The 22,706-nt window shown below is 24.7% G+C and overlaps 1 protein-coding gene across 2 annotated transcripts; it reads left to right on the top strand.

Annotated features, from left to right (window-relative positions):
• The first annotated feature begins 561 nt into the window (after positions 1–561).
• Positions 562–20,199, top strand: LOC126896749 (organic cation transporter protein). Of its 2 annotated transcripts, none has more exons than XM_050669788.1 (11): positions 562–746; positions 6,183–6,378; positions 6,472–6,688; positions 6,752–6,855; positions 7,824–7,978; positions 14,438–14,606; positions 14,681–14,929; positions 17,038–17,252; positions 17,573–17,754; positions 17,826–17,965; positions 20,000–20,199. In XM_050669788.1, the coding sequence occupies exons 2-11, from the start codon at positions 6,236–6,238 to the stop codon at positions 20,070–20,072; spliced, it is 1,647 nt and encodes a 548-aa protein (XP_050525745.1). In that variant the 5' UTR covers positions 562–746; positions 6,183–6,235; the 3' UTR covers positions 20,073–20,199. The 2 variants fall into 2 exon arrangements, with proteins under 2 accessions (XP_050525745.1, XP_050525746.1); XM_050669789.1 differs by lacking the exon at positions 562–746 and adding an exon at positions 2,208–2,226.
• The last annotated feature ends 2,507 nt before the right edge of the window (positions 20,200–22,706 follow it).

The raw sequence follows: 22,706 nt of genomic DNA, 5'->3' as shown, positions 1-22,706 counted from the left end.
TTAAAAATCGTAATTTTTAGCAAGTGTCTCGGATTTACGGGGAACGAGGGAAATTTTTTAATTTTTGATAGATACTTCTTCAACTAGAAAATCACGACTTGTGATTTTTTGACGTATTGTTGAAAAAAATCGGGCAACTGAGAGCTGCAAAACATAGCGACAGACACACATACTCGCGAAATAAACGTCATAATAAATGCTTAACGCTTTAAATGTAATCTAAAACTGCAAAAATTGTTCAACATAAAATTATCTCAAAATATTTGCTGGATCAAAAGTTTTTGAAGATATCAGTACATGATGGGACACTTTGTATAAAACATATATAGTTCTATTGTGTGGTATTAAGAATGACGTATTTGTTTGAAATAATGAATATTAGAGTACAGTCAGTACAATATTCATATGATTATTTGAACACGTGTTCAACGGAATCGTCGACACTACGTCATATTACTATTGTGGAGTAAAATCTTTGATATCAGTAATCATATGATTTATCACACAATGATGATTACTGGCGAACGGTAAGGGGGAGTGTGTTGTCTGTGTGCTGCATTCGCTACCAGTGTAGAATAGCTGTGCTATATTAACGCTTTGACGATCAACGCACATTCATCCAGTGTTTGGCATCACTGATGTTACCTTTTTTCCACGTGAAATATTTTTTCTTAATAAGTTGAAGTATAAATAAGAGGAAAGTTTAGTTAATGGATACTACAAGCAAACTATTGCATCTGTTCGTGGTAATTATAGTTTTTTATATTGCTATTAATATCATCACTATTTTTGTAATCTTTTCATTCGTCACGATTGTAAATATAATTGTGCGCATGTGTTTTTACATCACTGTAAAAGCGACCGTCAAATCGATCGCCGGCACTACGAACTGGCATTTAAAAATAAACTTCAGTTTTTCTTAAGATTTAATTATTAAACGTACTTATGAATTTGTAGTTTTCTTCAAGTTACTTTTTTGATATAGTACACAATATCAAGTTTTATAGTTAAGATTATTGATGCTGATTAAAATCTTTATAAATGTTTCCTTTTGTTGATTCAACTCATATTTGACGTCTTTTAATATATGAACTTTATTTTATTGTTCGACTTAACGAAAAAGTCAGTTTTTGCTTATCGACTTGTAAGCTTTGTGTTTACCAAAATAATTTCTGTGTCTCTAAAATGTATTTTAATAAGTTAAAAATTCTTAAAAACACTTTAAATAAGAGAATTTTTTTTTTTTGATTTAAAATTTTTGAAGTTTGCTTTAAAATAAGCATTTTAATGTGGCAACATTTATTAGTCTCAATCTAAAACGGGCAGTCGAGAAAATTTCGGTACTTCGTGTAGAATAGTTTTATATGTGTAATTTTAGTTCAATTTTTTTCTGTATTTTCAATACAATTACATTAATTATAATTACATTATAAATAATTTATGAGTATTATAATAAAAGAATAAATATGGTGAGAATGGAGAGAAAATAATAAGAGGAATTAGTTATTATATGAATATTTATACTTTGTACTTTGTCTTCTTCTTTTTTCTCGCCTTAATTCCAACTACTTGGGGTCAGCCACCCTTATCTTAAATTTCCACTAGACGTGATCACCCACATCATCTACTTTCATATCAGCCGTCTTCATATCGCATTCAATTACATATACTTTGTGCTATGTAAAAGTTTTATTTAAGATGATTTGGTACTATAATAGTTTTAGGTCTCCGATGTTCTCTATCCAAACCGTTCTTTCATATTCTTATTTATTACGTGATTTTTATTAATTTTGTTTATTGAAATAAAAAAAAAACATGCTAATAAAAATATAGTTTTTTTTTCATAGCTTTTATTATGTAAATATTATAGCTCGACAATTACACAAAAAAAATATAATTACTATTCTGTGTCTTCCCTTCCCCTCAAATAATTACTACACTATATGCGTTGTCTGATTATGCATTTATGCAAAGCACTTACACTTTTGGATTTTAAATTTACGCCCATTATATGTATTTGAATTTTATACTCAAAATATTTTTATAAATTCCAGAAATTCTCTAAGTCGATTTCAATATTTTTACAAAAATCACTCTAGCTTTGTCAAAGTAAGATTATAAAAATATGTTTATTTATGATTACAATGTAACAAGACTTTTGTGGTCTAGCGCATCTCAGCCTATTAAGACTAGGTTGGCGAGACAACAGTTTACCTTGATTTCAAAGTAAGTTTTATGACAAAGACCTAGCTCGTTGATACATCTGATATACCTAAAAGATGCAGTTTTCTAATCTTTATTCAATTATTTGAATTTAATATACTTAGTAATAAACTTTACGCAGTACTGCCTATACAAATACTTAGTCTAATAAACTAGCTTGTAGATACGTAAATCGTATTATGGACCAAAATATATTAATACACCCTTTCATTTTATTTTTATTTTCTATAAATTAATTAATTATAACTTATGATTTTTAAATTTCAATTATGTTACAATTGCGTTCTTTATTATGTCCAGCTAGTTATAGAGGTACAATTAATAAAAACAATAATATTTTTTTTTATTAAATAAAGGAGTTTATTAGTATTTATTGAAACAAAAGAATTAAAAGAACAGTTATTAAAGATAATATTTAAATTCATAAAATAATATTTATTATAATTGAAATAGTATATATTTATAAATTAAAACTTAGAAATTATTGATTAAGCAATCTCCGGTGAACGTTTTTATATTTAAAAATAATTACTTTAAAGATAAGATGCTTAGCTTGTATGTTATTTAAATTAAAAATTTGTATAATTACATTTAATACTTTCCGGATGACAATATTATTTAGATGATTCTACTTTATATATGATAATATATAAATATATTATCATAATAAATCATAATAATGATAATTGATATATGTATGCAATATTACTACAATATTTGTCTACTTATGGGTCCTAAAACTATTTAGATTAAAAAAGTTATATTTTTATGTTTTTTAAAAATAATAAAAAAATGAATTTTTCAAGCTTGTTATATCAGAACAATATACTAATTATGCTATTGAAAATATTAAAATATCATTAAATATTAAATAGTAATTTTTAATGAATATATAAAGTAAAATACAATTTTAAACTGACTTAATGAATATATTTATTTAAATCAGATAATACCGAATGATTTTTTTAATATTAGACACTCGATGTCCCTTTAAATAATAATCATGATAAAATCAGAAAATTATTATTGGTATTTTTTAGTTTTATGTATTTCTCGATTTACCAATTATTAAATATATTTTAATTCATTCATTATACCTTGTAAGAGTTTAAACTTTATTTTTTTTAAAGCTACATACATATTTAACTGGCCGACATATGTAAATAATATTTATTTAAAATAAAAAATAATCTAATTAAGGAAATGATTTTTGAATGATTACTTCTGAAGCTATTAACATTTTCAAATATAAATATAGTGATAGTGGCAAATTAAGTAATTTGTCACGATAAAATAACATACCCGTTCTATACCTCCACTTTATACATAAAAATATTAACAATTTCCGAAGTACTGATCCAAAAGTTGTTATCAACTAATTATTTTCTTAATTAGATAATTCTTTATTTTATTTTATAAGCTAGTTAAATTATTTTGATATTTAAAAAAATTAAGTTGACGTTATTATAAGGTATGAAAGATGAATTAAAAATATTATAATAAACTGATAAATTAAGTAATATATGAATCTACTAAAAATAACTTTCTTAATAAAATTACTATTTAAAAATAAATTTAGTGACTAGCATTAAGAGAGTATTGTAATTTTTAAATAACAATAAACGTTTTAAAATAAATATTCAACAAAAAAATAACCTAAGACTTAAATATTATAAATTTATCTTTTACAAAACTTTACTTTAATACTATTTTTTTATTTAATATGTTATTATATCCAATACTATTAAAAAAAAAATTATTCATTTTGCTCAATAGCTTTATTGATTTTTAAAGTCTGAGCTTTAGCTTATATCCTAAATTTTACTCTGGTTCCATACACACAAATATGGCAGTCCTTTAGATCAGATAAAAATGTCCTATAAAGTGGTGTGATATTACCTTCCCATCAATTAAGTTATTTCTATTTTGTACCAAGTCGGTAAATTATCGCTTTTTTATATTTTTAAAGTGAAAAGCAAAAATAATCTTTTATATAGAAATTTATAACGTCACGTAATTTTTTAAATGGCAAATTTTCTTAAAAAAAAGGTGTTAATATAGATGATGTGATTTGCACTTTAAACAATATTTAGAGCTTCATGTCAATTTTTTATTGTCATAAAACTTAAGATCTAAAGTTATGCTAAAGGTTATTTTCTGTTATGAAAATAACTAATACATGTCTCAATACTAACATGGCTCTCAATTTCTAGCAATATATCAGTAACTTTCAAGTAAATGCGTGTCTTATAAAAATTCATTCAAATTGGAGGTTAATTGAGTAAATAAGAAAGATATAAGATATTAAAATAAACTAGATAGTGTAAAGTCGTAAAGACTGAATATATTTAAAAATAAAAGTATTTACAAAATACAATGATCATAGGGTAAACTACGACTTGGCCAACTAGGCCATGGCCTAACCTAATATTTTGGATTCTTACCGAAGAATGAACGTGTAATTTTATTTATGCTTTTTTATCATATTAAAGCGTATATACTTTTATATGAATTCTATATCAAAATTCGAGGCTTATTCCAAAGTGATAATTACATAATTGTCATATATAAAATATAAATACACCCTCGTAGTTATCATTAGAATATATGTAACATGTTTTATATCATTAAAAAGTTATCTATTTGTTGATTAAAATTTTATAATTTTAATTTAAACTAAAATAAAGTTATATTCAAAAATTAAGCTTCATTGTTCAAAAAAAAAAAAAACATTAAAATTTAAATATAAAGATTCAAAAAATCTGTTAATCTTGATGGGACAATCCAAAGTTTTGCACTACTTTTATTAAGAATAATAAAATCATTATAGGAAAGAAAAATAATTTTTTTTATGATGATTAATTGTGTAATTATAGCTTAATTACTCATTAGTGATTATTTCAAAAATGTGATCTGATAAAAACAAATTTGAAGCCAAATTCGAAAACAGCGTCGAATATCCATAAATTGTAAGCAAGAAAATGGATGTTGTTCTGTGTAATTAATCATTATAGTTATTAAAATATTTAATAATTATAAAAATATAATGTGAATAATTCTATTTTATAAAAAAAATTATAATAATTAAAACCAAAAGGCAACTCATACATTATTTTTGCTTTCACTAATGTAAATGTCTAGTTTCTTCTATGATGATACCCTACATATTAGCGTTACTTTAACTTAAATCCTATTATAATTGTACAATTAAATTTTCTGTATAAAATTTGTAATGTTTACTGTACAATTTTTTACTATTCAATAATTTAAATTATTCAATTTTAATTTTCAATTTATTTACTGACCATTTTATAGCATAATCTTCTCTATTTTCTTTCTTCTTCTTGAATTCTAATTGAGTAACACACACAACATGCACACAATTTTAACGACAATGAATAGTTCCTAAATAAATAATAGTGAAAACAGACTGCTATAACCGGAAGTGAATCATTTCGTCTTTTTACTAAGCCGTTTATTTTGAATTATTCTATTATTTAAATTATTTAAACAAATTGTTCAGCTATTGAAGCCTATTGATAATACCATGTTAAGTTAAAGTAATGTTTTTATAGTTAGGATATTTAAATGATCATTGCTCTATGTAAACCTTGAAATTTAAACTATTATGACTGTTAGTGCATTATTATCTGAAATAATCAACCTAAGAGTCTAGAGGTAGTTAAGAAAAAAAAATTAATTTAATATGTTTATTTATAATAATGCTACAAGGTTAATTGTAATAAAATTATGATTTTGTACGGTACTTTCATTTTTTTATTTATGTAAAATTATATTATTAATATAGTAAAAGGAAATATAACTGTAGTAGTGTTCTTAAATAAAATATGTTATAAAGACATGACTCATTTTTATTTCTTGGGTTATTTACTTAAACATAGGTATTTGTAACTATAAAACTAATATTAATATGATATTTGTATATTTATACACTTTAGTGCTGACAGCGTCTTAATTTGAAGTCTAAAGAAGATCATTTAAAGTTATCAAAATGTCTTTTGACGATCTTCTACAAAAAATTGGAAATTTTGGAACTTACCAAAAAAGAATTTTTTTTTTCTTATGTTTGCCGGCAATTTCATGTGCTTTACATAAATTATCTGGTGTGTTTTTACTTGCCAAACCCGATCACAGGTATGATTTATTTTACGTATTATACAATTTAAAATTTATAATTTTTTTTTTCACTCAAATGCAATTTGTGTAATGTATGTATTTTTTATTTAGATGCCAATTACCGGACGAATTACCTGATGCAACATATTCTTTGCCTCCAGATATTATGAATAGTTCATACCCTTATGACTCTATGACTAAAAAATGGTCTTCGTGTAAAATGTATACTATGAACAATAATAATACTAATAGTCTATCGAATTCTTCCCAAAAGTGTGACCATTGGATTTATGACAAATCTATATTTAAAAATACTGCTGTTATGGAGGTTTGCATTTGACAGCTTATTATTTTAAAAATATACATGTAAATACATAGTAACTATTTCCAGTTTAACTTGGTATGCAATAAAAATTTTTACAAAGGTTATTCAGACTCTTTGTTGATGGTTGGGGTTATGCTAGGATCTATAATATTTGGCTATGTGTCTGATAAGTAAGCAATTTTAATCTAATTGGTTTTGAATAATTTAATTTTTGCTTTAATTGTTATTAATTTTGCACTAATAACAAATATTTAGCTAAATTATTGTTTTAAACATGTATGTTAAAATAATATTATAACATAATGTTCTCAGATATAGAAATCATGGGAAATAATGTAACTATGGTATTAAATTTTTTAAAAGTATAAAAAGTTCAAAGTTTGAATAACTCTATAACTTTGATATCTAATAGACAAACCTAATTCATTTTAAATTAATTACAGGAAAACAAATTTATTATATTCCTGTTAATTGTTGATAACACAATTAAAAAAATTCAAATAATTGTAATTTTTATAATATAACAGTTATGTTAATGCACATAAAATTATATTACTTCAACTTTTATTGATATGTATAAGAATACTTTGATAAGTTAACATTTTAAATTAATTGGTTGGATATAAACCAAAATCATAGGCATGATTTGAAATTTAGGACTAAACCTTTTAAAAATAAAAAATATTATATATAATATTTTTTAAGTTGAAAAAAATTATTTTTGACCTGATAAATTTTTTTAACTCTACCTATGCCAAAAGCTAATAAGTTATGTAAATGATTTTTTGAGATTTTTAACAATTTTTATAGAGAAAGATGTTATTGTTAAATTCAAAAAATTTACTTTTCAATTTATAGATAAGATTTGTATATTGGACTTAAAAAATTTTAATTTGCATAAGATATTAATAATATTAAACATTTTTCGATTCTTTTTAAAAATTATTAAAATTAACATACATGTTTTTGGAAAATAAATTTATTTTAATGGTTTAAAAGTTTTACTTTATCATAAATCAATTTGATCATTATAAAATAATGCTGGGTACATATTGTAAAACTACTTACAATACTTATAATTAAAATAGAGTGGAACTATTTCATAGCACGTATTCATTTTATGTTTTATGTTTATCAGAATTGGAAGAAAACATGTTTTTACCATATCTGTTTGGCTCCAGGGAATTGCTGGTATCGGATTAGCATTAGCTCCAGAATTTTGGAGTTTTGCATTCCTTAGAGTATTTGTAGGAGCATCTACTTCAGGACTCTACATGGCGGCTTATGTTATTGGTAACACGATTGTTATATTTTATCTTTTCATTAAAGCAATACTTTACATTGTATGATATTGTATATGAAATACCCAGAACTCAAGAGGTCAAAGTGAAATTTTAGAAAAAAAAATGAGTGAAGTGCAAAACTAAAAAGTAAAATAACCACCCTTTCGATTAGACTAAAGATCAAAGTGATATGTTAAATCCAAATGCTATTTATCAACGATTACTATTACTTAATGCACCAAAAAGACAGCTTTTATCAATTTTTAAACTCAATTATCTCGAAAAGTTTTTATTACTTTGATCACTTTAGTTTAAGTGTCTCATCATATAATAAAAATGAAGTTAAAAAGTAGAAGAGTTTAATTACAACAGTGGCAATTTCTATTGATTTTTAAATTATTAATAATAATGGAAACATACAGTCAGCAGACTGTCGTTGAAATTTACAAAAATTATATGAGTAAAATTTAGTAAAATGTGGGTTGATTCATAAAAAAAATGGTAGCAAAGTGGGGTCGTGACATAGTGTGGACGTTGCATAGTTGGGAAAAGTATAGATGATATCTGACAGTGATTCCAATCACTGTCATAAGAACGCTTTGTTGCAAATCTGTAGATAGTGTTTAATTTTAATAGTTTCTGATCACATATCAATACAAAAAATTAAAGGATTTTTTCCAGTATTTGTGGATTATAAGTTCAACAAGATTAAAATTATGTTCTTTTAACGTATTGGTCATTAAAATTGGTCAAGTGAGAGCTGAGAAAAATTAACGATATACACAAAAATAAACCATATAGTAATATATTTTAATATGAATAAGAAAGGCCTTCTCACAAGTGTAGACTAAAGTGATAAGATCCTCGATATTCATTAAATATTTTGATTGAATGTTCTTCTTTATTATTCATTTTTAATTTTTTTTCCATCTCAAAAAGAATTAAGAAAAAAATTACTTTGACTGGCGAAGTTTGAACCTCATACCCCGAGCGTGATAGACTGTATAATTTGCGTTGTATCCACCGTACACTATATTTACGAAAAAATAAAAAAACATTTAAACCAAATCAAAAATTCAAACTCGCTTTTCATAACTTTGAGGTAGAAAAAAAAATAAAAATAATTTTAAATTTGTATTTAATGCAAGTTAGATTCATGTAACTTTTATGAAAATTGATGAACTTATTTNACATTTAAACCAAATCAAAAATTCAAACTCGCTTTTCATAACTTTGAGGTAGAAAAAAAAAATAAAAATAATTTTAAATTTGTATTTAATGCAAGTTAGATTCATGTAACTTTTATGAAAATTGATGAACTTATTTTTATGGTTAACCATAAAAAGTAAAGTATTTTAAAATAATTTGAATACAAAAATGGTATATTTTGTATATAAAAAATATTACGGCAAACATTTGCACGTAGAAGATAAGTCGTCGGGAAATTTTTTTTTTTTAATTATAGTACGTAACATAAGCTTTAATTTGACATATATTTAAAAGACGCAGTATTTCCGGAACATTTTCAAAACTTAAGTTGAAAGATTTGAGTTTTGTAAAAAAGTTGCTATTTTGAATCTCCTTTTGTGGGCAGGTAAAGGATCAGATTTTCAAAAATATTATAACAAATAAAAGGAAATTATTTAAGGTTTCAATATTAAAATTAAATTATTTTGATTTGTTAATTTTTGAAAAAGTTATGGTAGTTTTAAGAAAACAAAGTGAAAAAAAATATCAAAAATTAGCGATTTGTAAATTTGTAATTTTTTGGAGATTTCCCTCATTTACGGTGAACAATGGAAATTTTTTCAATTTTTGAGGGTAATGTCTTCGACTAGATACAATTTAAGATCTTTTGACGTATCGTTGAAAAAAATCAGTTCAGTTCGAGCTAAGAAAACGTGGCAAGACACAAAAAAAAAATCATAGTAAAATTAATACCTTCTCAACTTCGCATCGAAGCTAAACATTATTATTAACAATGTGCTAAAGGTCGTCTTGATAGTGTTAGATTTATAAAGTCATGGATATGACTAGTGTTTACACAAAACTGTTGAAAACATTATTCTGATAGATAAATTTATGAATTTATGTCATAAAAACATGAATTTCGAAAAATAATTTGAAGACAATCGATTACTGAACTCATTTTTAAATTTTGTCAAAATTATCCATCCCATAAAAAAGTTTGAGTAAAAAAAACAATAAACTTTTCAAAATTAGATATGTGTTGAATCAATGTTCCCCTAAAGTTTTTTTGGATTAAAGCAAGTAAATTTTAAATGTTACAATTTGTTGAGAATTTTAAGGAAAATACACGTAATGTTAAGTTAATATTTATGGAATGCTGTTTTAATGTAAAATATTAAGGTATTTCATTTGCTGTCTGAAATTGTTAAAGAAAACTTAATATTATTCAAAGACATGCTCAGCACATGATTTTGTGTAAAAATATAATTTTTTTGTTATGTGTTATAATAATGCATGAAAACTTACAAGACTTACATCTTTCGATGCGCATATCAATAAGATTATTAAAAACAATCAGACCAAGTTGGTTAACCTTGTAAATATTTTGTTTTTTAGTTTTAATGTGATGCAGTGTCTCAGATCTAACTGGCAACGTTTATAACTTTTTATAAAATTACCGTATCGTTAATTATATATTTTTTAATTATTATTATCTTCATAGAATACATTTAAAATCATTTTTATTATTTCTAACTTTAAGCATAAAAATAATATTAAAACAAATTTTTTCTTTTTTAATTATGAAATTTTCATCGTATTTTTATAAATATTTTTGATAAATCGATTATAATTATAGAACAAATATTTATTGAAGTATTCGCATTTTTTTTAGACTCTGTGAGTATGAATGCGGGAGTAGTACACGTACACAGTACGGGCTGTACACTTTATGTCTAATACCCATTCTATGTGTTAAAATACGTGTAACTTAATGAGACTTTCCTTAAAATTAAAACCAACCAACAAAATTTTTTATAAACAAAGGGTTAAAAATAGTTTATTTTAATTTTTTGAAAAAATAAAATTTTCTTATTAGATGAATAATAAATAATATGATAGAAGTGTAAGAAGACAATAATTAATAAAATAAAATGTTTTAATTAAATACTGATTTATTAGTTGTTAACGACAAGCCTTATCATAGTTGGTTTATTTTCTATTATATGAGCTGCTAAAATAACTCGATTGTTATGTATATTATCATTTAAAAAAATTCCGAAAAATATTTTAAAATTGAAGAATTTTTATTATTAAATTGTTGAAAAGGATAAATTATGCTTGTTTGCATTTAAAATTTTTTTAACTTAATAAAAATTCATGAATCTAAAAAGATTCAATTTCTTTTAAAATATAAAATCGAGAAATTTTCAAATTTCTCGATTTTATATTTTACATTTTTTACTTTAAAATGCTATAACTTTTTAAAAAATGTATGGATCAATACAATTTTTTCAAGAGAAATAATATTTTTTAATAATTCTTTTTTCATTCAGGATATTAATAAGAAAATAGTAGATCATGTAGCTTTTGGAATAATCTACCAATTTTTTTAAATTAAACACTATCTAAAGATTTGCATCGAAGTGTTTTTTTTGATAGTGATTGTAATTACTGTCAGTTATAATTATACTTGATCCAACTACGCCATGTCACCACTGTGCCGCGACCCCCCCCCCTGCTGGGTTTTTTTTCAATCCGATTATATTGTTCTATTAGGTATACAGCCTTCTAGGTATTGTTCAAAGAACGTTTATGTTCCACGATTGTTTACAATTTATTGTAATAACATAAATAAATATTTTGAATATTAAATTTATTATAATTAAATCCAATAATGGTTGTAAATATTTTCTATAGAATAATCAATAAAAAAAATATGATTTCTAATATTTTATGTGGAAGAAAAAATATACTTTAAAAAAACTAAAAACACGCTTTCATAGCATATGAAACTAAAAATTATATTTAAAATTTTAGTTCGATGTGCTTTTTTAGTTTTTAAAATTATATTTATTTTAATATAATTTCATAAATGTTTGTACCCCCCAAAAAAAAAAAACGAGCACAGAAATAATTATATATAATTATTTTTATAATTTTTTTAAAATTAAAAAATACTGACTTAGTTTAAACGTATAAGTCGGATTTATCCATCAAGTTTAAAACTAGTTGTCCTCTAAAATATAAATAATCAAACTGTCTTCTAGTATATGTAAATCGAAACGTTTTATGATAATGATTAAAATCACTATCATTTAAGTATTTCAAATATATTTTGTTTATGGCTATAACCTCCTCGAACCAAAAAAAAAATTGAATTATAGTTTTTTTAGTTAAATATACTCATTATAATATAAAAATGGTAGAAAAAACATGCTCGTCTTCTGGTNTTTTTAGTTAAATATACTCATTATAATATAAAAATGGTAGAAAAAACATGCTCGTCTTCTGGTCAACTTAACAGAAATGAGTAAATAAAAAATATTTTTATCAATTAGTTAGAAAAAGTAGAAACAGACAAAAAAATATAATAATAAAAACATGATAGTAAAATTAATATATTCTTGGCTTGACATCGAAGATAACATCAAATGGGTATATTTTTAAATGGTAAGAGATAGATATGAAACGAATTTAACCACTGATAAATCAAAAGATAAATACTATTTAACAAAGCCAAAAAAAAAAAATTTACATGATAATTACAATTAAGAGAAATTTGTGGCCAATGATAAGTCAATTATTCTGTAAACATATAAATTAAAGAGTATACTCGTGTAAAAATTAGAAAAAATTTTAAATCGAATATTTAAAAAAAAAAAATAGTGATTATTAAAATTTTACTTTCAGACACAATTACACTATGAATGAAATTTTAGTTATTTTTAAATATATTGTAACCATAGTTTGTTGTAATTTGTTCGTTAATTAAGCTAATATTGTAAAATATTTACTTTAACAAAGTTTAAGTAATTAGAATTGGCGTGTATTACATTATATGCCAATAATGAAAAAAATCTCATGAAGTGGCTATTCTTCTGATTGATTCCGTCAAAGTACTAAATTATTTCATGTTTAACAAAATTAACTGTTTTTTTTATGAAAATTAATGTTTTATCTATATTCTTGGATTTGTACCATAAAATAATATAAAGATAGTGTTTTTTACCATAGAATTTTTTGTTTTTACTTTAACCATAATTTTTTTGTTTTTTTTTTTGTTATAATTACTGTTTGAACAGCAAAAAATTCTTTTGATATGCTTTTTTCTATAATTTATTGAGATTTACTATAGTAATGTATTTTAAGTTTTCTTAACTGAAATTTTTAAAATTATTTTATTGAATGCATTTATTATAAGATAGGAACCGTTTATTAATGTCTATAAGCTTATTAATTGCACTACTCATTCCCCTACACTATACAGATAAAAATAAATAGACCCAAACTTTATTTCTAATCTTAATATTAAACAGTTAATAACTTTCAAAATACTGTTTCAAAAATTTTTATCGACCAGTCATTTTTTTTAGAGATTGTTTTCTAGGTTATAAGTTAGTTAAACTAAAATTTATATAATGTTAAAGGGGAAAGATTTGAGTAGGAACAAATATTTTTTGAAAATTATAGAACGTAGTATATTTTTAACTTTCGAAAAAAAAAATTATTATGTTTTATGTTAACTTTTCTCACAATTGTATTTTAGAATTAGAAAATGATGTTAAAAAAGACATGAAAATTTAAGTAGTAACTTTTGGTTATTTAGTGATGTTGATATTCTTAATCTTAGAACAATAAGTTTTTACAGAGAAATAGGGCGACATCATTAGTGAACAGTTAGGAATTTTTTATTCTCTAAAATTCTTTATCGATATATTTTGATGTCATACTCATTAAGTTAAACAATTATTTGTTTACTGGAAAATTTTCTATAAGTATAATGTAAAAGTATTTTCAATTAACTAAAACAAAAATTGTATTATAAATTGTGATAATACAGTAGGACATTATTTAGATATTTTCTTTGTTGGAGGAACTATTAACTACATCTTATTAAAATCAGAAAAGAAAATTTTTTATTTGAAAACTCAGTGATCTTTTTTCAATGTTAGTGTTCATTCACTGGACACTAGTTGACTTTTTCAATCTATATTTTTTAGAAGTAAAATCTATATAGTTATACAGTACGTATTATTTTGTATTTAAGCTCTATTCACTACTTAATAAACGAAACGTTTTTATTTATAGTTTAAAAGATGTGTAAATTACTTATAATGTGTTGATAGAAAAAAAATGTTTTTAAAAATTGAGTTAGAATTTTTTTTCGTTCTTGAATGACGTTAAATTGTAATAATAAAACTTTTTTTTTGTAATGATTATGCCTATTGTAAATTAAAATTATAATAACTGTATAAAAGTTAATATTTTTTATTTTTAGGTTTAGAATTCGTTGGTTCTAATAAAAGAATGTTTGTGGGTGTAGTCATGCAAATGTTTTTTTCTGTTGGATTTATAGTTGAATCTATTTTTGGATATATCTTTACAGATTGGAGATACTTTCAATTTGCTATTACTATCCCAACATTTATTTTTACTTCATATGTATTGTTAGTATTAGTTTTAAAAGATTAAAATAAGTATACAGTAATGAATTTATTGTATAAATTTATTTTTTTTAAAGGTTTATGCCAGAATCAGTAAGATGGTTGCTAGCTAACGATAAAAAAGAAGAAGCTGTTAAATTATTAAAAAAGATTGCACGTGTAAATGGAGTGGATATGTCGAGTTCGGACGTTTTAAACATCTTGAATAACGATGATGAAGAAGAAAAAGCCGAAATCCATGAAGAAGAAAAACAAAAAGCTACTTTTTTTGATCTATTTAGACATCCTGCCATCAGAAATCGTTCCTTTCTTGTGATGCTTTTGTGGTAATTTATACATTGTTCAAATTCTAAAGTTTTGAGAGTTGTAAAATTATTTTGCTATTAAGTTTTACTTTACAGAATAACTTCAACAATTCTACTATCAGTAGTATGATTTTCAGTATTACGATTTTTATTAGATTTTACGAACATTTATTTTTGAGTTATAATTAATCTAATATAATATAACCTGTTATTATGTTTTTAAAATGTTGATAGTCACCATTTAATATATGTCAATTGTAAACAAATTATATCAATTCATGAAAGCTAAAAGTATTATTAACCTTATAAAATAACTACGTGTTTTGATCTCCGTCATCTTAAGGTTATTTAAATAAATGTTATTAAATAAAATTTCTTGAACGAATATAATTTGAAAAATATACATAGATCGTTTAATTTGAATGTTTGGTGCAGAGCCTGGCACAGCACCTAAAAATTGGATTTCTTTTTATTAACGTAAGTACCAGAACCTAATCTAAGGTTATTTAAAAAATTAATGGATTTTTATTTGTAAACTTATATCTTACTATCAAATTTTTTACTACTCCTGACATATATTACATTACCTACCTATATAAATGGTGTATCGAGATCTGAATTATAAGAGACACAGTATGGAATTAGAAAATGTAATTCAAGGCGTCGTAGGGACCTTACCACTAAGATACCGTGCACTTATGATTTAGATCCCGATACACTTTCTTACAAGTTCAAAATGTTACGTGTGGCTGAGGAAAACACGTACCATTAATACGTTGCATTAATAAAAAATGCACAAAAAGTTATTTTGTACTATAATTACAATTATGTCAAAATTAAACTAAAGTAACTTATTGGAAAAATATTAGATTAATGTAAAACTAAAAATAACCATTATTTTGAGTGGATTAAAAATAACATTGAATTTGTTTTAATATACAGCTATTTATTATCGAGTAATACTCTGATATGCACTAATATATTTCAAATACTCATTACTTTATAAAATGCCAATAGAAAAATGTTGAAAATCTGCTACTGATAAATTAATTTTAATTATTCAAAAATGTTTATTCAATTTATGTTCTTTAAACCGAACGAGCGACGTCCTGCAAGGGTCGTTTCTCGAGCCTCTGCTGTGTAGCATTGCGTACAACGCAGTGTTCCGCGTTCTGCTACCACCGCACGTGTGCCTCTACCGAGGAGGCTGGAGCCTGGGGGAACTGTGCGCTCAGCGCAGTCTTTGGACCGAAGGGGAGTAGACTTAGCCTCGCCTTGGACAAGACCGAAGCAATCCTGTTCACGGGCAGATACAAGTACACTCCATGTCTTGCCTTGCTGGGGGTGGAGATCTCATTAAAGGATTCCATGACTTACCTGGGCCTGGTCATAGACAAAAGTCTGATGTTGGGGTCGCACATCACCCAAGCGGACTAACGGTCCTAGAAAGTCATGGGCAGCCTTGCGGGACTCATGTTCAATCTGGGAGGACCGAGGGAGTTGCAGCGCAGATTCCTAGTCAGCGTTATACACTCAGTCTTCCTGTACGGTTACCCGGTTTGGGCAGATACTCTAGAGTATTCGCCCAAGAACCACATAGCCCTGCTCAGGGTGCAGAGGCGGGCGGCGATCCGGACCGTTTCGGCACACCGAACGTTGTCTGAAGTGACGGCGGGTATCCTGTCGTCACTGCCGCCCGCCGACCTGCTCGCCAAAAAACGTGCTGTCGGGCATGAGCTCCGCCGACAACGCGACCGATCTCTTGAACTTGAGGAAATGACGAAAGGCGAGTGGATTGGACACACGGTGAGATGAAGTATGGTCTCACGTAAGTGATGTCTGCCCACGGCTGCTTTAACGAATACTTTCACGGTATTCGTAGGGCATCCGTGCCGGCATGCGACCACTGCCTGGATCGACCGGGAGAAGCAGACAGCGCTCGCACACCCTCTTCTAGTGTGAAACGTGGGCCCAGGAGAGAGACTGTTTGGAGTCCCGACTAGGGTCCACGTTTCAAATCGACAGTTCCAGGACGGTTCACATTAATGCCAGTCGAGTTATTAAATATTACGAGTTACTTTAAGTAATATCTTTATTTATTTATGCAAAGTTTTTTATTTGGTCTTTAGGTTTGTAAATAGTTCAGCTTATTATGGAATATCATGGAGTACCTCTAGCCTTGGAGGAAATCAGTTTTTAGTATTTTCTTTAATGGGCCTTGTTGAATTTCCAGCTTATAGTTTCTTGTTGTTAACGCTCAATCGGTGGGGTAGAAAAATAAATATTTCAGGATTTATGATATTAGCTGCAATGTGTTTATTAACGACTCTTTTTGTGTCAAAAAGTAATTATTATTTTATATTCTTGTTTAATTTAATTACAATATTATACGTGTGTTTCTTCAACAATTTTACAAATATTTAAGAAAAAAATTTTAATAGAATTTCTCTAAAATCAGAACAGTGTAGCACCCAGGCTTTTTTAATGGGTAGCCGAGTACCTTTTTTTTCTTTGTTCTTTTTACGAATTAGATTTTTCTACTAGTGGAAAAGTCATACACTGTTTATAGTAATAATTGGCCTACGCTACTGTTAGATATAGTTTACATCTTTTAAATATAAATCAAAACATTCAATTCTCTTTTTAAGAAAATACATTTTACAGGCAATACGTGGTTAATGATAACATGTGCTATGTTAGCAAAGTTGGCTATAACTGCATCTTATGGGGCAGTGTATGTTTATACAGCGGAACAATTTCCAACTGTAGTGCGAAATAGGGGTTTAGGAGTAGGATCATTTTTCGCAAGAATCGGGGGTATTATGGCTCCTTATATTAACAATACGGTAAAATAAACTAATAAACTCATTAAATTATTGTACTTTCAAATATTTTTTTGTTTTTTTGAAACCTACAGTCAGACATCTGGATAAATATGCCGTTGGTCATTTATGGAAGCTTAGCATTATTAGTGGGTGCATGGTCACTAGTATTGCCAGAAACGTTAAACAAAGAACTACCTGATACTATTGAAGACCTCATCGCTTCATCTGAAAAGTAAAGTTTCTAAAACTTTTTTTAAAATATTTAACTTAAAAAGCCAGAAATATTTCTAAAAAATCATATATACGTATTTTGGGAACAGTATCACAATTTTCTGTGTTGTCAATGCTGTTAACAATGTTATCAGTGCTGAGCACTTACTGTGTATGATATAGGTCGAAAATCGTAATATTAATGAGAACCCTTTTAATTTTTTTATATAAACTAAAATTTTGTGAAAATTTGAGTTTTAAAAAGAAAAATTCACTGGTCGATCAATGTGTTTTTAGTATTTTTACCAAAATTCCAGTCAAAAAATAAAATCTATTTCTTTTAGTCAATTTTTGGACAAATATTTTAATTAATATATTTAAATAGTTAAATTTTTACTGAAAAATACAAATTTTTTAGTTTCAAAATTTGAAATCGAAAATTAATAGCATGGATATCATTATATGATTTATTTCTAGTAGGGCAAAAGTTGGTTTTTTGTTTTTTTTTAATAACACAATTTGACTGATATTTATGTATATTATAAGTAGAAAAAATAATTATTCACTAATCTTCAAAAGTATGAGACTTCAGAGCATTGGACAGTTTACTAGAGAATAGAGCAGAAGATAATAAAGATGAGAATTCTTAGATGGATGAGTGAAGTCACTAGAAAAGATAAGATAAGAGCCAGTTGAGGTGTAACGTCAATTGTCGATGACATCAGAGGAAATAGACTTAGATGGTTTGGTCTTGTTATGAGAAGAAAGAAATTGGTTAAAATACTAAAAACACATTAAGCGGCCAGTAAATTTTTTTTTTTTAATTTTGAATTTTTGCAAAATGTCTATTTTATAATACATAAATTCTCATTAAAATTACAATAATCAACTGTTTTGGTCCATTTTATTGTAAGTGAAATTAACTGACGATGCCAAAATTGTTTCCAAAATACGTATATGTAGACATTTTACTATTTTTTGATCATAAAATTAATCATTTAACAGTAAATATATGTGGTTTAAAATTAATACCTTATATATATTTTTAATTTTAAATGATATTAGCCATCAAAGTCTATTTTCTCTAATCTCATCCATGGTTGACGCTACACTTCTATTCGCTCCTTATTCTATCTTCTATAATGACTCCACTCATCTATCTAAGAATTTTCATCTTTACTATACTAATTCTCTGCTCTATTCTCTTGTCAACTGCCCAACACTCTATATACTTTAACTGCATCCTAGTTGATTTTACTACAGTCCTATAGAACTTATATTTCAACCTCATTGGAATTTTTTTGTCGCAATTTACTCCAGCTTCTCTCTACTTCACCCACCCGCAATTAATCCTTATATCCTCGTCAATACCACCTTTCTTTTGTACAATTAATTTTAAACACTTTAAACTTTCCATCTCTCTTATCATGTCCTCGCTTATTGTCACTGATATCCTTATTTTACCTACCTCTGTTCTCTTTTATCAAACTCGTACTCTATATACTCTGTCTTACCTCAACTTATTCTTAAACCCTTTTTTTCAAAAGCTGACCTATACATCACTAGACTTTGATTAATTACTTCCTTATTTTCTCCTATTAACATTATAACGTCAACAAACAACATGCACCACGGTACCTCTCTTTGTATTTCTCTAGTGATTTCATCCATCACTATAAAAAATAATTAAGGGCTTAAAGCAGAACCTTGGTGCACTCCATATTCTTTATACATTTCTTTGAAGAGCTAACACCGGGAACAAAGTTACTGTTATCAACGCTTAATACATACTAATGTCATTATATGTTAATAATTAACCACAATTTATTAATTTTTATTTTTTATTAAATAATATAAAATTGTTGATAATTTATTTATTTTACCACTTGTAACAATATGTGTAAAGTAGCATGTTTTACATAACTACAAATAATTTAACACTCTAACAAAAATTGAAAAAATAAAAACAATTAAATTAATAAATTAATAAATGATTATATTTTATCAAAAAATAAACATTATTTAAACATTTCTAATATATTATTTACTATTTTAGAAAATACAAACCAGTAAAATTGGAGAAAGAAACTACATTTAAAGAAAATAAATTAAAGAATGATAACGTCTAACAAAGAATGTTCCCATTAACATTACTTCAATACGAAATCATTATTTTTACCAATTTTTTCTTATAAATAAGTACTCGTGTTAATTATTCATTAAGATTATAATTTAATAAAAAAAAAAATTATTTTATTTTCGTCTATAATATTATTTTGAATTCAAAGTTTTTTTTTAAATATAATGACTGATATATTTATGTGAGATCATTTTTTATTATCAATTATATATATATTTGTGATAAAAACTGATAGTTTTATATCAAATAACATTTTGACAAATCTAAAATAAAATTTATCTTATCTAATATTTAGCATTAAAATAAGAATACATGCATAACTTGTAAGATATTATATGATGTGAAGTGCACTATTTTAGGGGTTTTCTATAAAAAACCAATAATTTATGTTTTATAAAGAGATTATTGGTTGATTATACTAATTTATTCAACAATTAGCTAAATTTAAAAATGACAACCAAAATACCTGAATCCTTTTAGGAATTCTAAATAGTTATATCCGATTATTTCAATTATTAACTTCTAATGTGTCTTTCAATTATTAAATTTGTTTATCCATTTATAATTACAAAAAAATTAAGTGTTATACTTTTATTAAATGTTTATAAGTGTATTCGTCTCTCCGATTGTTCTAATGATGTAAGTTTCAACATAAAGCTTTTATTTTTAATTTTTCATTGAAATATTATGAGAATATCAATCTGATTTTTTTTTCTGTGATATTGAAATTTCTTTATTAGGTTTTGAACAAAAACTATTATTTCTTTAATACAACAATTTTTCAATTATAATTTATTCTATTAATAAATTAAGTATTTCTTTATGTTCAAAAAATTAATAAATTGTTTAGAGCCGGTAATACTTTATAGTTCTTTTTTTAAGTAAAAATAAATGTCAGTTTTATAATGATAGAAATATTGTTGAATTGATAAGAACACTTTATTTTCTGAAAAAATCAAGTATGCTTTTTTATAATTCCATAGTATTTTTTTTTAATTTTTAATAATTTTTTTTTTATAGGAAATGTCATTTTAAGTATTATATTTTGTAATGGATTAAATTTTGAACCATTAAAATATAAATTTAAATATCTCATAGTCTCAAATTGGATTTCATGTTTCTTGTTTTCCTCAAATATTTTAGTATAAAATATAATTTAAACAATATAATAGTTAACGAATGTTGAAATGTTATAATTTATTTCTTAATAAAAAAGACAAAAATTTTAAATATTTATTTTTAATAAATTGTCTAATGCAAAAAATTGAATGAATATAGTCTAGGTATGAACGAACAGTTTTAAGTTTTATTCTAAGATAAAAATTAAAGTTAATTAATCTATGAGTATTGAAGTACTTTTAAAAATTATGAAAATAATATTTTAATCATTGAATTTTTATACTTTTTTTATTATTATAATACTCTTGACAATACAATAATGTTTGTAATCTGTTTGTTTGGATTTCTCGAAATATAATTTTAAAATAAAGAATACAAGGAAAATCTCAACTTATAAATTATCTAAATCATTTTAAATATAAAGAATTTTATACATTAATATATGTATAACCTTAATTCATGTAACACCAGTAGTATTTTAAAATTAGTTCTATAATAAAAACTGCAAATAAAATAATTCATTAATAAGTTTTTTTTAGTTTAAATTTGTAAATAATTATAATAGCATTTATAAAATATTATTCGAAAAAAAGTTTTATCTTTAGTAATATTCAATTGATTTGCTAAATGTAAACTAAATTAATTTAGTAGATATTAAGTATAATTAGTAGAGCGGTGATACATTTTGGTAGTATTTATTTTTGTTTCAAAAGTCTCTGAGTTGAAGTAAATTGTTTAAACGATGATAAAATGTTCTAAGTATGGAATAAAAAATTTTTAGAAATAAAAAAATATTCTCATATTCACAAATTCCAATCTTAGTAGGATTTTCCTAACTTTAATCGAAATATTGCATTAGAGTAATTTGAGTTAATATTGTCATATATTTTTTATTATTTGTTTAATATTTAATAATATAAAAAAACATTTTAGCATTTAGTCATACATTTATTTGTGAAATTTTCATTATTTTTTTATTAAAAAACAATAACAAATATGTATAAAATTGTATTTATTTTTTAATCAGCGATTATTTATTAACAAATTTACTATAAAATCAATTTTAAATAAATACATGCACCTAAGTAACTCCAGTAAAATCATTTTAAATTCTTTAAAATTTAAAAGATTTTTTTATCTTTTTATTAACTATACTCGTACAATTATGATTTATATTTAAATTCTATATATTCTAAGACCTACATTATTGGTGATAATCTATCATCATTTAAAATTTCACTAAAATTTTCATACAATATTTGACTAAAAATTATAGGAACGTATTATTTTTGTTATAACTGTAAAATTACTTCTGAAATAATACAAATTATATTTTATGTATTTAATAAAATCATTATAAATCAATAAATACAGATATGATAATGTTTTCTGTTAGTTATTAATAACTAGGGAAAAATTTAACGATAAATTATTGAAGAAATATTCGTAAAAATAGTCTAGTAGTTTCCATAGTAAAATATGCTAATTGTTATTTATTAAATTA

This window comes from Daktulosphaira vitifoliae, unplaced genomic scaffold (genome assembly GCF_025091365.1).
Source record: "Daktulosphaira vitifoliae isolate Bord-2020 unplaced genomic scaffold, ASM2509136v1 Scaffold_1, whole genome shotgun sequence".
NCBI classification, from domain to species: Eukaryota; Metazoa; Arthropoda; class Insecta; order Hemiptera; family Phylloxeridae; genus Daktulosphaira; species Daktulosphaira vitifoliae.
The sequence above is the reverse complement of the archived record's forward strand: the minus strand, read 5'-3'. Positions and strand labels throughout refer to the sequence as shown.

What these genes read in the sequence shown, in the direction of transcription:
- LOC126896749 (XM_050669788.1), top strand. Translation starts at nt 6,236, where the DNA reads ATGTCTTTTGACGATCTTCTACAAAAAATTGGAAATTTTGGAACTTAC. An exon ending in ATTTTTACTTCATATGTATT is followed by an intron (nt 14,607 to 14,680) that starts GTTAGTATTAGT and finishes TTTTTTTTAAAG; the next exon opens with GTTTATGCCAGAATCAGTAA. An exon ending in TTTCTTGTGATGCTTTTGTG is followed by an intron (nt 14,930 to 17,037) that starts GTAATTTATACA and finishes TTTGGTCTTTAG; the next exon opens with GTTTGTAAATAGTTCAGCTT.